General features: G+C 41.7%; 1 protein-coding gene across 1 annotated transcript in view; it reads left to right on the forward strand.

Annotated features, from left to right (window-relative positions):
• myo3a (myosin IIIA) overlaps positions 1–16544 on the forward strand; it is a 41330-nt gene that overhangs the window by 19531 nt on the left and 5255 nt on the right. The window contains exons 9-31 of the mRNA XM_041065965.1: positions 349–445; positions 1086–1202; positions 1682–1786; positions 1954–2037; positions 2224–2426; positions 3215–3313; positions 3433–3547; positions 4264–4390; positions 4905–5115; positions 5309–5456; positions 6829–6982; positions 7322–7410; positions 7504–7633; positions 8284–8366; positions 10181–10261; positions 10360–10565; positions 10693–10804; positions 10924–11086; positions 11171–11257; positions 11340–11463; positions 11547–12894; positions 12987–13131; positions 16065–16156. Of these exons, the coding sequence (XP_040921899.1) occupies positions 349–445; positions 1086–1202; positions 1682–1786; positions 1954–2037; positions 2224–2426; positions 3215–3313; positions 3433–3547; positions 4264–4390; positions 4905–5115; positions 5309–5456; positions 6829–6982; positions 7322–7410; positions 7504–7633; positions 8284–8366; positions 10181–10261; positions 10360–10565; positions 10693–10804; positions 10924–11086; positions 11171–11257; positions 11340–11463; positions 11547–12894; positions 12987–13131; positions 16065–16156 (4120 nt within the window). The remainder of the gene's footprint in view (positions 1–348; positions 446–1085; positions 1203–1681; positions 1787–1953; positions 2038–2223; positions 2427–3214; positions 3314–3432; positions 3548–4263; positions 4391–4904; positions 5116–5308; positions 5457–6828; positions 6983–7321; positions 7411–7503; positions 7634–8283; positions 8367–10180; positions 10262–10359; positions 10566–10692; positions 10805–10923; positions 11087–11170; positions 11258–11339; positions 11464–11546; positions 12895–12986; positions 13132–16064; positions 16157–16544) is intronic.

The raw sequence follows: 16544 nt of genomic DNA on the forward strand, positions 1-16544 counted from the left end.
AGTTTCAGGCTTTCTCTACCTGGAGGAACTATTATTTAGCCAGTCTCACACGGGGCGAAGAGAGGATGGAGGACGGAGTGAACTTCATACTGATGGTGCTTTTTGTTCACCATTTATATTATGGAGTATTATATTTACATTTAGATCTTTATCTAGTGAAGGTTTGATTATATTTACATTATTTAGGGTTTGTTGTGAAGAGATATACTTCTTTGCCTTAGCAAATAACAGCGTACATGAGCTTAATGTACTGAATTTGAATCTAGATCACTGACACTGTCTTGTGCAGCATATACGTTACATGCATTGGTTAGTAAGAGGCTTGGGTGTGCGTCCTGTGAACTGCAGGCATGAACGCATCCACACTAAAAAAGGAAGCCACATGAAGACACAGACTGACCCAGAAGAGGTGGACGACCTCGCCACCCTGGAAGTGCTAGATGAGGTAAGAAAGTCCAAACTTAGCTTTAGCCTTTCGAGGAATCAGATGATGATTGACACATGTATACATCTCAATAACAAAGAACATGAAGAATAACTGGTAATGAGGAAGAGAAGCAAAAAACATGTTTTCACTCTGTATTATGAAAAAACATGGCTTGCAATGCACATTATATTACATACGTATCTGTTGAACAACCACAGTGAGAGATGCACAGTAGCATCTTTTGCACAAATAACATTAAGGGCAATTTATCAAAGGTGAGCGTTGCATTGACGTATTGAATAATACAACCAGTCACAGTTGCCAGCGGATATTTCCACCCATCCGTCAAGATGAGTAGCTCTGCTGGTATGAGGGAGGCATTGCCGCCCTGCTGTTGTTGATGTACCTGTCCCGGCAGTATGAAGACAGGAGAATTAATCACCATATGACATGAAGATAATACATTGACGTAACAGGCGTCACAGGCCTTGACTTGAGGCAGGACAGAAGCTAAGGGACTGCTTGGTTGTAATAATGATTTTTATGCTGTTACCTCCAATAAAAAGACAATGATCTAGATGGAAATTTGTGTAGGATTTAAATGCTTGGAAACATGACATACCTGAAAACTGAATCAAGTTTGTTGTTTTTTTTTCAGAACACGGTCACAGAGCAGCTTCAGAGTCGCTATGGAAGAGATCAGATTTATACATATGTGGGAGACATCCTCATCGCAGTCAACCCTTTCCATAAGATGGAGATATACACTCCTCAGGTCTGTGAATATAGACTTTTATGTGGGTGTGTGTGTGTGCTGTTTTCTTTTTTTTTTTCATGCACACATTCTCGTACATTTGGTCAGCGATGCACTGAATGTATCTCATTAGTGCCTCTGCAGTTCCTCAGTCTGCTGCATCCCATTTAGCCTCACCTTCACTGACACACACACAAACTGTCCCTGTTTCTCTGCCTCTTCCATACCTCACTGATTGTATTTTCCTCTCAATCATCATGTTTTTCTTTGCCTCAAGTCCATACCTATCCTTCATTCCTCTCTTCCCAGAGCGAAAACATAATCTATTACTGGACACTTTGCACAGAGGGAAAACTGTGTAAAGTAGCAAAGCCACTTCGTTATAACACTGATTTAATTATTTTCTTCTAAATAATATCTTGTTTGTGGTTTGGATTATGTTTGTGTGCATGTTTTAAACATGTTCTTTTCTTTCATTGTCAACCCTCCTCTCTTTATAGTACACTAAGATGTACATAGGTGCTAAGCGTACAGCTAACCCGCCACACATCTTTGCTGTGGCTGATATCGCCTACCAGTCCATGGTGTCATACAACGCAGACCAGGTAAATTTTGTGTTCATTACACTACACACAAGTATGATATTATCATTTTTAGTAACAGATTAACCAGCTGTCTCCACAAATGGAATCAAATGTAGAGTGTATAGTGATGTTTTGTCAGCATTATCATTATTTGTGTTATAGTAATGCCTGTGACTTCCTGTGTGCAGTGTGTTGTGATCAGTGGAGAAAGTGGAGCAGGGAAAACAGAGAGTGCTCATCTGTTAGTGCAGCAGCTGACTGTTCTTGGGAAGGTGAGTTATAATGAAAGTTCCATTTCAATTCACATTTTTTACAAGTGAAATAAGAAACTAAAGCACTGGCAGTGTCACTTTTGATGGGAACAACATGAATAGAGAGGCACACGGCAGAAATTCGTGCCTCATTTCCTGACAAACAAATTATTCCCAGTTTCTAAGGTGGTACAATGTTTTATTCAGGCCAACAATCGGACACTCCAGGAGAAGATCCTGCTGGTCAACAGCCTGGTGGAGGCTTTTGGAAACGCCTGCACAGTCATCAATGATAACTCCAGTCGCTTTGGCAAGTACCTGGAGATGAAGTTCACCTGCGGGGGAACTGTGGTGGGAGCGCAGATATCTGAGTATCTGCTGGAGAAATCCAGAGTCATCCACCAAGCTGTGTAAATATCACTTCACTCTTTTTGTTTCTGTCTTTTTCTGTCGTTTTTCTAATGTAAACCTCATGACACTCATTACTGTCGTGGCCTACATTTCCCAGTGACATTCATAGAAACTTAAATCATGTCTCTTGTAGTTTTCTGAGAGAACATTGCTGCGAAGGTTATTTTTCTGCTTGCTGGCCAGGGATCAGTGCGTAATGAACTCTGTCTCTCTTCCTTTCACCTCTACTTTTCCATCTCAAACTCACGGCCTTCGCCTTCAAACTGCACTTCAGTCAATCCATCTTTTCTTCTTATCATGTGTCTGGAGAGCGGACCGGGTCAAGTGGAGGGGCTAGCTTATTTCCTGTTTGATCAAAGATTGTGGTCTTGCAAGTGTCCTCAGTGGAATTTCAAAGGCAGACTCAAGTATTTTATTAGAAAACAGACACACATGTCAGGGAGGGTTTGATTTGGCTGCAGGCATTCTGTATAGCTACACTTTTCTTCAGCCTGTTAGATACTAATTGCTGGGCACAGCAAACTGGGTGGATCCATGGAATTGTGCTTCAAAAATCCCTTCATAATTCAGGACCTCAGGCATGTTATGTTGGATGTTAAGATTTGTGAGAAAAATGGTTAGCAGTAACATATGGAATACTTAGTACATTTTAATGGTGTTTAGTGAAAAGTTAGGCCAAAAGCTTCCTGCTGTAGATTCAAACAAGCCCAAATTATCCTCTTGACATCATCCACATCTGTTCTGTTAATTTGTCATTCTGACAAACTGTCTTTGTGTGTTTCAACAGAGGGGAAAGGAACTTCCACATCTTCTACTACATTTACGCCGGCCTGGCTGACAGGAAGAAACTAGCCCACTACAAGCTCTCCGACAGCAAAACACCTAAGTAGGTTTGACAGGTCTTAGCCTTTCTGTTGAACACTGTTATTTCCCCCACTCACACTGCAAACTCCCGACTTTCCAACAGCCCAATCCTGATCTTCATGTTTCCTCTTTTTACTGCAGGTATCTGTGCAATGAGCACATTAAATTAGGGCCTGACATAGTGAGCAACACCTTCTACAAGGAGCAGTTTGATACAGTGGAGCAGTGTTTCAAAGTCATTGGATTCACCCTGGAGGTACAAACTACTGCATTAATTACTGAGCAAACAGCTGAAACAGGCCTCCTCACAATAATAGCATAACCTTGATCCTAACATTCATACAGACATGCTCTCACACTCCTGTATTATATCTGAAATGTATGAAAGTCAATGAATGACCAAAAAACAACATATTAACAATAATCAGTGACTACTAAAAAAAAAACAAAAAACAAAACAACACACACAAAATAAGCTTTAAATGAGTGCAGTTTCTAAATCTGAACTGTATGGCCTGTGATGGAGAATGAAACTACAGGCACATGTAGGCAGTCAGCTGTTGGCATTGTGAAGGCTAATGAGGCCCAGAGAACTGATTGCCTCTGGGATCTGCACGTCAATAGCACTTATCCTGTAATCGCTTGGCACTGCTGGAGGAACAGCCTCCTTTTCTACAGTGAGTCTTGTCCTGCATGAAATCACAGAATATGTATAAAGATTATCTTTGAGGCACTTTTATTTATTTTGGCACAGTTTTCAGACACATTAGAAGAATTTTTCTTTCATGTACTTTGGCTGTCAGACTACTTCAGCAAACTGACTTCCTATTCATAACAAGTGAAGGAAGTGACCACATTGCAGCATTTTTAACCTCTCATTAATTGGTGCAGAATTTTTCAAATCCCCATGCAGCTAGTAGATGTCGTAGTGTTTGCTATCAGTTTTCCACAGACTGTCTATCATTTGTGCAGGAGCTGGGCAGTGTTTATAGCACTCTGGCTGCCATCCTCAACTCCGGAGACATCGAGTTCTCTCCAGTTGCCTCGGAGCATCAAACAGACAAGAGCAACATCTCCAACATTTCTGTCCTAGAGAACGGTGAGAGTGGCATGGCTGCACTTCAGTATGACGTAAAACCAAACGTGACTCTGAATTTCCTCTTGTACACCCCCGCCTCTCCTCTTCCCTCCTCTGCTCCTTTCCATTAACTCTGCAGAAAGCTCCAGGTGGAGTAGAGCTAAATATAGGAAACTGTTGTTCTGAAATAAATTATCCATCAGTACAGACAGGCTATTGCAGAATTACAGGGACATCATGACCAAACATACATCTGCAATGGTTAGATTTCACCGGACATGATTTCCCTGCAGGATTATTATTTTCTAAATTTAAACATTTGCTCTGTCTGGTGATTTACGAAGCTGTCTAGATAAGGTTCATTAATTTGATTTAATCAATGAACATGAGTGTGCTTTCTCACTTATTTTACTGTGAACCCAGAGCACCATCCTTATTTCTGAATGAGGGCGTTAAAGTTTGCACACCCTGCATGTGTTACTTGCACTAATTCTGCTATAGAAATGTTAACTCATGTTATCACATGTCCCCTCAGTGGCCTCACTGCTGCATATCCGCTCAGATGAGCTCCAGGAAGCCCTGACCTCCCACTGTGTCGTGGCCCGCGGAGAGACGATCGTCAGGCCCAACACGGTGGAAAAAGCGGCTGAGGTGAGGGACGCCATGGGCAAGGCTCTCTACGGCCGCCTCTTCAGCTGGATTGTCAACCGTATCAACACGCTGCTGCGGCCCGACAGCCACCTAGGGTGAGATTAGGAGCGGAAACTGTGATGTTGTGTGTTTTTGCTGTCACGAATGCAGAATCATTGACCTTGGAGTCGCGACCCCCTCTTTGCTTTGCAAGAGCAATCGAAGGGATCACAAAATAATTGATAAGAGCCAAAAAAATTATATTTCTACAACCCCAAAGAATATTTCTGTTCTTTTTAATTGCTCCAGGGAGGATGACAAAGGCTTGAACATCGGCATCTTGGACATCTTCGGTTTTGAGAACTTCAAGAAGAACTCTTTCGAGCAGCTCTGCATCAACATCGCCAACGAGCAGATCCAGTTTTACTTCAACCAACACATATTCGCTTGGGAACAGGTGAAGTCCACTGACCTATCACTGCAATCAAAGAACACTTTCTTAGTACTTGAATCCCTCCTGGAAAGCACTTTGTATGCATTTTTCACCTTGGTACTACCTCATTTCCATCTAAATGGTGATAACATGTCATCATTTGTCACTCTGCGCTTTAAGAGAGATGGCAAGGGTAAAATATGCTGCTGTCTTTATTTACGGGAAAATGAGGTTCGCCATTCTCTCTTTATGTGGTCTCGAGGGTGTGTTTTGCCTTGGGGGGCCAGAGAACGGTTTGCTAATGTTAAATGATTTGGTCTCACCCATGGAGAGAAGCTATAAATCATCCCAAACGAGGGTCAATTAGGAGTTGAAGACACTTAGCTTTGGACTTAAACTCACTCTTGGGTATTGTTGGCACCAGGCCCAGAAATACAATTGTCCTATACTGCCACCATAATATATATTTATATATATAATATACACAGAACATAAGGGAAATGTACTGTGCTATGAGATTAATTAGCATCACCTAACCAGCCACATCTAGAGTAAAATAAAGCAGATTTAAGATAGCATTACTGTATTATCACTAATTCAGATGGATTAACTCCCTCATCTATATGTTTCCATATATGTTTACACATGAGGTTACATATTGTCTCAGTCTCCATCCCCTCAGATCTCCTGATGTGGTTCGTTTACTCCACAGCGTGCAGTTCATGCTAGAATAAGCACGTTGATTTGATGTTGTTTGTTCCCATTTTGTCCTTTTCTTCACTGAATAGAAGTCTCTGGCAATGTTGCTGAGTCACTCTTGCAGCTCCGAGAGTCAGTCAACCTGATGTGATCAGGTTAGCTCAATATAAAGTGGAGGCCTAAGCTCATTTTGCCCCCTGGACCAGATTTATCTTAACAGGGAAAGAGGAGTTTGCAGGGCAACAAGTTCTGGATTTCATTTTGTCCTGTCATTGGAGAGCTGATATTGGCCAATATATGATGTCAGATGCTTCCAGTTTGCACATCCTTTGTCGTTCTTACCCTAAAGTTTAGTCTGAACAGTCAAGAGTGACATTAAAGAACTATGACTGAATGTGAGTGGAAAATGTCCAGGATGCATTTAAAGGTGTACTTGATATTCCTGCATCTAACCCAACAACACTAAGTCAAAACAAAACTACAAAAATTCTCAGTGCATGTCAACATTAACAGTCAATAAAATCAAGCCACAGAACAAACAATCAGCTTCTGACTTTACAGTGCAGGTCTTCCTTTATTTATTCAACAATAAAGCAGAAACATCCAGGATATTACTTTGCAAAAAAAGAAAGAAATTCACCTGAATGTTTATGGCATAGAAAGCCATGACTGTATTCAAGCTGTCATTTCTGTGCAGGATGAGTACCTGAACGAGGAGGTGGACGCTCGGATGATTGAGTATGAGGACAACCGGCCCCTCCTGGACCTGTTCCTACAGAAGCCCATGGGGATGCTCTCACTACTGGATGAGGAGAGTCGCTTCCCACAGGCCACTGACCAGACCCTCGTAGGTCAGTCGTTTCTGGGTGGATTTACTGTCTACAGTCTTTATTTGTCAAGGAATTATTGACTATTCCATTTTGAATAATGGGGAGAGAGTTTTTATTCAATTTCCTTAACCAAGATTTGATGGCAGATGACAGAACAGAAAATAAAATATTTTAACACCTGAGGGAATGAACCAAGTCTAATCCCTCACATCTGGCAGTTAGAGACAGACAATATTATTCATTTGCACAGAACAGAATCTCAGACTGATGGTTGGTTGAGTTAGGTAGCCCACAACAGTCTCACTCAGACAGCACTGGGTTGTTGAAAACACTTAACTAATGTGCAATTTGGTATTTTAGAGAAATTCGAAGATAATCTCAAAACCAAAAGCTTCTGGAGGCCAAAGAGGGTTGACCTTGGCTTTGGTATTCACCACTATGCTGGAAAGGTAACTGACATTTGATGACAATAATGTGTACAGCTCACTGAAGCTGGTTAACACGTGTAGGCCTCTCACATACTTTTATTTTCTTCCTCCAAGGTGATTTACAATGCTGCAGGCTTCTTGGCCAAGAACAGAGACACACTTCCAGCCGACATCGTCCTGCTGCTGAGGTCGTCAGAGAACGAGCTTATTCGTAAACTCGTCACCCATCCCCTCACCAAAACGGGTAAGGAGGATGCCGTCTCTTTTTGAGCGACGCAAAAATGAAGTTTTATCTTTAGAAAAAAGAAAGAGAAATAAGATCTGTTTGTGACAACATTTCAGTTAAACCGTTTCTAAGCTGCACAAAACACATACTTAAAGTGAAACAACAGGTTATTGTTACTCTTCTTAGCAAGGCTTTCCTCCCTTGTCTGCTAGACATCTGTTGTAATAAGCTGGTCTTGGCATCTCTCCTCAGCACAGCAGGTTGCCACCTCTGTCAAAATCGAATCACAAAGCCATTAATCACATAATCAGTTTTTCAAAGTAGCCTTAAAGCTGCATTATCGAGCGTTGGCGTTTCTTGACAGTGTGTGTTTGTTTTCACTGACCCAATCAACTGCAACTCACATAAAAGCAAAGACCGCTGAACTCTTCTGGTATCTGCTCCATTGAGTTCTTTTATTTAAGATCTAAAGAATCAACAGTTTTACTTTTTGCAGTTCAGAATGACAGGAACTTGTTTCCAGACTCCATTCGTTTATCCCAGTTGACACAAATATACATTCAGCTTTGTTTCTTTACATGTTTCCTGGATGTATGACCGAGTCCCCCCCGCTCCTGTTGAGGACAGTTTGGTAACTGACCCTCATCCGCTATTTGTTTATTTCACAGGCAACCTTGCCCACACCAAGGGTAAAGGCATAAACACGTTGCGCAGCCCGCGGACCCCGACACGCACCATCACCTTCGCCAAGGTACTTACAGCACTGTCTGCATTATCACTGTATTATCTCCTACATCGAGAACTTCCCCTGGAAAGTTGTTCGATTTATTTTTTTATTTTTTCTTTACTATCGCTGCCACAGCCATGAACTGCTCCTGAATTACAATTCAGTTTCTCTACTCTCTGTAGTGTTTTCCATTTATGTTGCATCTGCAATTATAGCTTCTTATTGTCTCACCTTTTTGTCTGCTTTGTTCCCCGTCATCGCTCTCTCTTTCACTGCTTTTCTTTCATAAAAGATGGGAGTGCTAACCCTATACAGTTCTTTCTCTTTCAGTGAGGTAATCAACACATTTCCATGTAGTTCACACGTGTTATTTTACCAAGTCAGACGCTCTGACTCACATTAGATCTCTGTAGTGTAGAGTGTAGAGTGTAGTGGCCTGTGTTTCTATTAGAACCCATCACAGCTAATTCCTGGGTAGATGTTCAAAATTATACACACTGAATGCAAAGAATGCCATTTCCCCCTTGTGCATACAATCTATGTGATTGTCAGTGCATGTGTGCTGTAAGGCTAAGTGAATAAACATCATCCCCATCTCCACTGAGTGGTCTGGACAGGCTGTAGGACCTTATGCTATGTTGATACCTGTTGTTCATATCCATCGCTGTGATGGATGCAGTTTATAGCACCATGCCTTTTTTTAAAAATGCTTAAGAAAGTATTAAAACTTTAAAATTTTGCATTCAAAGCATTCAATAATCAGCCCGAGCCGTTTTCAGCTGCCAATGGCCAAATAAAAAATCCTCCTGGCAGTTTAATTACATGACTTTCCTCAGTAAATTAGTTTACACTGTGGAAATACACAGTTTCAGTGCCTAAATGTAAGGCCTGAGGCAATTTGCTCACCTAAAAGCAACTGACAGTAGCTACATTCAATTGAACTGTGTTTGATGAGTTCTTGAATCTATTTCCATTCATCTGCATATGTTAGACAAAAAGCTCATCAAAGGCTTCGCTCCTAAGAAGCAACAATGAGCTTTTAAATGCTACAAACAGTATCAGGCTGATGGCTTGCTATAAAAGATGGTTTCCCTCAGTGGATTTGTGCTGAGAATTAGATTTAGTGCTTGTTAAATTGTTACCAAATACATGCTGGAGGCAGGTTAATACACTTGTGTGTGTAATTTATTACATTCAAGATGATGTAGCATTGTGTGTTGTCTTAATAAGAGCAAATACTGTAGGTGTTATAGGCACATAGCTTATGTTCGATTTTTAACTGAGAATAACATTTTTTGAAGTGATAGCTTCAAGTTGTATTTATGCAGACCGCACTCTTGATTTGGCACTCATTTTTTTTATTTTGTTTATCCATTTTATGCATCTCTTTTGCAGCCTTCTCGGAAATTAAAGCTCACGCCTGAAAAAAAATGCTTTCTTGATGTGCCTCTTGATGACACAGTGCAAAGGCAAACGGTGATTGGTGATTTTTGGAGAACACACAAAAAAAAAAGATAAAATGCTTTGATGAAAAACATAGTACGCATTAAAAATTGTAGTGGAAATATGTCTTCCATTATAATTTTAAAGACGTGAATCATTTACAGGTGGGCTGCAGCTAACAAAGTTGCTGATGCTTTACATTAAGCTTAGCTCAGTGTCTTTATTTCACCCTCTTAGACTCAGCTGCCTAGGTGGCCTGTGTGCATTGTATCAAAACGTTCTCATTTACCCCATAAACTTGTAAATAAAGGCATAGTAGTGTAGAGAGTAGTCGAACCACGCAGTACAATATAAATTATTTTGTTTTTTGAAGTGTGTAATGTCTGTGTTTTCAGCCGGGTGAACATGGAGATACGCCTTACCACCCGAGAGAAACCACCAACATGAGAACGCAGACAGTGGCCTCCTACTTCAGAGTAAGATTGTATTTATTATTTTTTATTTGCTCATATGTTGGCAGCTTTCTTTATTCTTCTTGCCATGATTGCCTAATGGGTTTCACTTTTCTCTGCAGTACTCTCTGATGGACCTGCTGTCCAAGATGGTGGCAGGGCAGCCTCACTTTGTGCGCTGTATCAAACCCAACAATGATCGCCAAGCCAACAAGTTTGACCGGGAGAAGGTTCTGGTTCAGCTGCGTTACACCGGGGTTCTGGAGACCGCCAAGATCAGACGGCAGGGTTACTCTCACCGCATCCTGTTTTCTAACTTCATAAAGAGGTCAGCAGGTTCTCACTTCACTCCAAGGAAACAGCCATGTTTAATTGTTGTTAATCAAATTAAAATCAATGTAAAATGTGTGTTGGCCCTCTTATTAGTATCCCGCTGATTACACTGATTGTTACAGGTACTACATCTTGGCCTTCCATGCTCATGAGGAGCCAGCTGTCACTCCAGAAACATGTGCTGCAATACTGGAGAAGGCCAAGCTGGAGAACTGGGCAATGGGGAAGACTAAGGTAAGAGAAGGATAATAGGATTGAAATTTGTAAATTGAGCAGCAGTTGCACAAAAAATATTTCGTAAGTAAAAATAGATTTGATATGGTGATCAGTAATGTTGAGGTCTTGGCTCACAGGTTTTCCTCAAGTATTACCACATTGAGCATCTGAATCTGATGGTGCAGCAGGCCACACAACGAATCATTCTGCTCCAGGCGTACGTCCGGGGCTGGCTGGGAACCAAGCGGTACCGGCGGATATTGAAAGAGCGAGAACAGAGTGCTCTGGTGCTGCAGTCAGGTTAGTAATCTGTACACTCTGTTGGTATCCCAGAATATAAATGAGTCATGGAGCAGTCATGCTAATTCATGCTTTAATGTCCAGCTTACAGAGGTCATAAAGTTCGGAGGAGGGTTGCTGATGACAAAAACAAGGCAAAGTTGGAGGCTTTCATCGTCCAGTTTCAGGCTGGTGAGAACAATTTGTGGTGAATCAGTTATCCGAGGTTGGCATGAATTATACTGGTTTATATTTTGCGTGTCTTCCTCTTCAGTTTGCAGAGGCTATCTAGCAAAAAAGAAATACAAGGAGTTGGTAGAGGAAAAGAACAAGGCTGCAACCAAGATTCAGGCCCGCTACAGAGGGCATAAGGAAAGAAAGAGCTTCAAAAGAAAACGGTGGGCGAAACACAAAATTCAACAATATATCCCTGAAAAAAAAAGATGTTTTTTGATAAAGAAGTACCCATTTTCTCTTTTAGGGAGGCCAAAGAGAAAGAGAAAGCAGAGAAGGCCCTCAAAGAAAAGGAGGATCAAGTGCTTGAACCAGAGAAGAGCACCAACGACGAAAATACCTGTACTCCTGAAAATAAAGCAAACAACGAGGAGGAGGAAGCTAAAGCTGCAGTGGTTCTCCAGAGCAACTACCGGGGCTACAAAGAAAGGAAAAAGTTTAAGGAGAGAAAGAAGACAATGGCTGGGGCAGAGCTAGAGTTACCACCACACACAGTGATGGAAGAGGAACAGGAAAAAGGTGGGAAAGAACCCACTAACAAAGAAGAAGCAGAAACGACAGCTGATAAACATGAGGAGAATGATGAGGATGAAGAAAGCACTTATGAAGCAGAGGAAAATGATGACAGTGATCATACACAGGTGCCAGAAGATGATGAACATACAGAAGTGGCAGACGAGGCTGTGATTGCAGACGCACAGGAAGGGGACAAGAAGGGGGAGAATGAACAGGAACTTGCTGCAGTGGAAGAGGAGGAAACCAAGGCAGCCACTGTTCTCCAGAGTAATTTCAGAGGTCACAAAGAGAGGAAGAGGTTGCAAGAAGAAGGCAAAATCCCAGCTAAGAAACAGAAAGAGAAGAGCCCGACTGGTGAAGAAGCAGCTACCACAGCAATCAGCCCTGCAGCTGAGGGAGAAGTTCTTGAAGTTCTACCACCAGCAGAGGAAATCTGCAGTGAAGAAACAGAAAAAGAGGAATCAACAGAAGCTCAAGAGGAAGTAGACGTTTCATCGAGTAATGTCAAGTCAGAAGAGCCAGATGAGACCAAAGCAGCTGTGGTCCTTCAGAGTAACTTCCGCGGCCACAAGGAGCGCAAGCGACTCGAGGAGGAAGGAAAGATCCCTAAGAAAAGGAAGAAGGAAAAAGAGGTTGCACCAGAACCTCCAAAAGAAGAAGAACAACGGGCATTGCATACAGAAGAATCTATGCCAGAATCCCAGCAGGATGAATCTGCTGAGAATCTGGACGGACTGGATGAGGAAAAGGCTGCTACTGTCCTTCAAAGTAACTTCAGAGGCCATCGGGACCGAAAGAAACTGAAAGCAGAGAGAGAAGCACAGAGGAGAGCAAAGGAGGAAACTGCCAACGATGCAGACGAGGAAAGTAAAGAGGAGGAGGAAGAGGGCCTGGATGTGACTGATGTAGTGATTGAACATAAAGAGGAGACTGACGCTGAAAAAGAAAGACAGGAGGAAGAACAGGCTGCGGTGAAGATCCAAAGTAACTTCAGAGGATACAAGGACAGGAAGAACCTGAAGGCCAACAAGCAAACAGCACAGAAAGAAGCCGAGCAACTACAGAGCTTCTCAAAACAGGTAATACCATTAAAACACATTTTGTTTCCCGCTCACATCTCCGTCTCATTTTTTTCACTCATATATTATTTCTGTTCAATCTCTTTCAACAGATCTCAAAGACTTCTCAGGACTTTGTCGCCCTGCAGCATAAGTTGAATGAGATCATCCAGGCCCATCAATCAAACCCTGAGAGCAATGGCATGTTTGTGAGAGGAAAAGCAATCAATGGCTTTGCTCCCCAGAATCACCAATCAAGTAAGATAAGCGAGACTGGCTCGGTGAAAAAAAGATTATAAAGCAATAAATATAGTGCAGAATGCTGGCATGGATTAACCTGAGGTTAATGTGCAGTTTTGGTTCTGTTTTTGAAGCCTTGAATCATCAGATAATCAAGAAAGACAGGCTCCCTGTCTAAGGAGGATATGCATCATTCTTTTACTCTGCTAATGTTTCAGTAGGGTCTTTTTGATTTTGCTGCACCGAGGAGATTCTTCACCAGACACAGAGATAAATGGAGTTCAGATAAATTCACTCACATAAGTCGGAGTGCAACTGAGTCATTTCCTGCCCCACGAAAAGGAAAAGAAAAGATTATGTTCACGTTTTGATTGTAAACATCCAGGATTTGGGGCAGAAATCTGTTCTTATTCAGTGTTTATTATCTGAAAGTTAATGGTGTGTGGGCCTGTGCCAGATGTTTCCACTGTGTTCTGTTTCCTTGATGTAAAAAAAAGAAAAAAAGAAAAAGAAAAAAAAAGAAACACGTAGGTTTTATTATTACCATCTTCTCACAGTCTAGCATGATGTTATCAGAGGATGGCGTTCTTTTCTCTCTCATGCGACTTGATTAGGTCAGGAAATGTGGGAAAGTCAAGTGCCAAAACAGGAAGCGCTTCTCTACCCGATGTGTCATCAAATGTAAAATCTGATTTGCACAGGTGATAGGTGTAATTGCTTTCGGGGTGGTGAGCAGGGGAAGACAGCAAATTGAAAGTTCATCTCTGAGGAGAAGGAGATGGCAGATAAAATGTCACTGTCGTCACAGGTTCAGGTGTCTTGATGTAATAATGAAACAATTATGTAATAAGACCAGTGATTGACTTTTCTTGGAAGGCATCATGATTGTTCTGCAATTTGTTTGAACTTTAGTGGCTTTTTGAGTTTTATTACAAAACTCTAAACTCTAAACATGATCCTTCCTTAACCATATGTAGTTACCATGTGCGTACTTTGTAGGGAAATTGTGGGCATGGAAAGTTTGATGTTTTTGCAGAATTGCATTGGTCTGCAAACAGCGTTAGATCGTTCAAGATTTCGGGCTCATTTGCTTTTTGCCAAGATTTAGATGAAAATATCGATACCACTCTCACATTGGTTTGATAAATATGAAGCTAGAGCCAGCTTATGGTTAGCATAGCTTAGCGTAAAGACTGGAACTAGAGGGAAACAGCTAGCCTGGCTCTGCACCAGAGCTGACAAAATCTGCCTTCAGTTGTTTTCCTATGTCTGTATTTTAAGTGATTTCATTTTAATGGCAAACACTGAGATATGAACATTTTATACACACCCCCACACACACACCCCACGCACCCCCCCCTCGCCCCCCCACGCCCCCCTCGCGCCCCCCCCCATGCGCACACGCAAACCCTCATGCACACACACACCCACCCACACACACACACAGACACCCACCCACACACACACACACCCCCACACTGAGTTTCTAGCAGCTTACAGCCTCCTTTACATATGGGCATGTTTGCCCTTTACAGGCTTTTCTTTAGCACAGCACGTTGCCTGAGGTAAAGCATAATGAATTATCAGTGTTATTTCCAAGGGCTCCTGCAACTCCCTATAAGATTATGCTTTTCAGCCGCACTAGGTCATTTCTCCATCCATAGTTCTGTGCTGTCCTCATAAATTTCACTGACATAATAAACGTCTTAACAATCATTTGTGACACACACAATGAAAGCAGTGGAATGCCAGTCACAATGCTCTTCATGGGAAAGGTCATCAAATGTTAATCACGTTTTGTGAGCGAGCGTTTCCAACAATTATGGCAGGAATTAATAAGAGGGCGTTTGAAATTGGCTTTACTCATTTGAGCAATACAGAATGAACTTTAGGCGGAGCTGTTCAATAACATCAGAAAGTTTTCACCCGCTTTACCCGAGAGCTTCTGCACATGATGGATTGTTTTCCCGTGTGTTTCACCCTTGCATGAACAGTGATTAATAACAAGCAACAAGCAAAGGTCATTGTAATATGTTTCTAATTGCATCAACATAGATGAGAGATATTGTTACAGTAAATCAACCCACGACAAGTATGATAGATTGAAACACATTCACTACAGTATGGAAGATGTCATGCATGAAAAAAAGCTAATCTGGTCACAAACACACACCTCCCACTTTATGTTCAATACCACGCTGGGAACTGAACATGGATCATCACAAAGTTATGGGACACTTTGTTTGTGTCAGAGGTTGTTTCACATAATCTCTGTTGAAAAATTCAAACCAGCCATTGAAGGCCTCAGGGTTAAACTGCAGTATGTATGGAGGGAAGCTCAATAAGCACAACAAAGTCAAAGGGCAACGTGGTGTCAGATCGCACTCAGCCACTGTGGTAATCCAGTCAGCCGTGCGTATTGATTCCACCGACTCTCGAGCCGTTTGATCGTGATGGTCAGCCACACAAATGACAACATCAATCTGCCTCCTTCAGCAAGATGTTGAAACACTGACCCGACTTTTACCCAGGTATAATCAGTGAAATAGATTTATGGTCACTTGGCCAAAGACCACCACATCATTGTCTTATTCAGGCCTCATGTTTCTGCAGACATCATCACCTTCACTTAGATTTGTGGTGTGATAGATGGAACAAATGGAACCAAATACAAAGTAATTTTGTAAAGAGAGCAGAACGAGACAAGTAAGAAGAGGACTGGTTTGATCCAGTTGTTGCTGTTGGAAAGCAATGAATGAGAAATGTAGGCAATGAGAAGAAACAGGTTGAGGGAACATGGGTCCCCAAAAAAGTAAATAATTACACTGCATTGAAAAGCACCTGCTGCCAGCCCCTTTCATCTTGGAACAACACTGAGTAGTTTTAACTGCTCGGTACAACCAACATAATTCCACTGTCTGATGCTTTCAAATGTCTTTGTTACTTTTCAGCTGACAAGAGAGTGTCGAGGACCCCCCGCAGGACCCAGCAGCCAAAGACCCTGAACACACCAGAGGACTCTACCTATTACAACCTGATTCATGTGAGTGACATGTTGAATGATTTCGGATACTTATTAAAACGAAGCTTTTCTGTCAGCTGCCACGTTGCTTTCTGCCACTGCTTTCCCACCTATTGGCTTTCACAATGCTGTATTGATTGGCATTTTTTTTTCCTGTCTGTATTAAACTTTACTACATATGTTCCAAAGGCAAGAAATATCTTGCCTATTACAAAGTTGTGCGGAAAAATGTGTCCCAGGGTTTCTTTGTTATGTTTGCCAAGTAATTTTGAGTAGCTTTTCTTTTTTTGTGTGTGTGCTTAAGGCCTAATGTAATTATTTGTAATGTTTCATAATTTCAGCGAACAATAGCTCAGCGCAAAGTAGCTCTTTTTGCAGCAATGGAGGTTTGTTTATAATGCTGGCATTC

This window comes from Toxotes jaculatrix, chromosome 20 (genome assembly GCF_017976425.1).
Source record: "Toxotes jaculatrix isolate fToxJac2 chromosome 20, fToxJac2.pri, whole genome shotgun sequence".
In the NCBI taxonomy this organism is placed as follows: Eukaryota; Metazoa; Chordata; class Actinopteri; family Toxotidae; genus Toxotes; species Toxotes jaculatrix.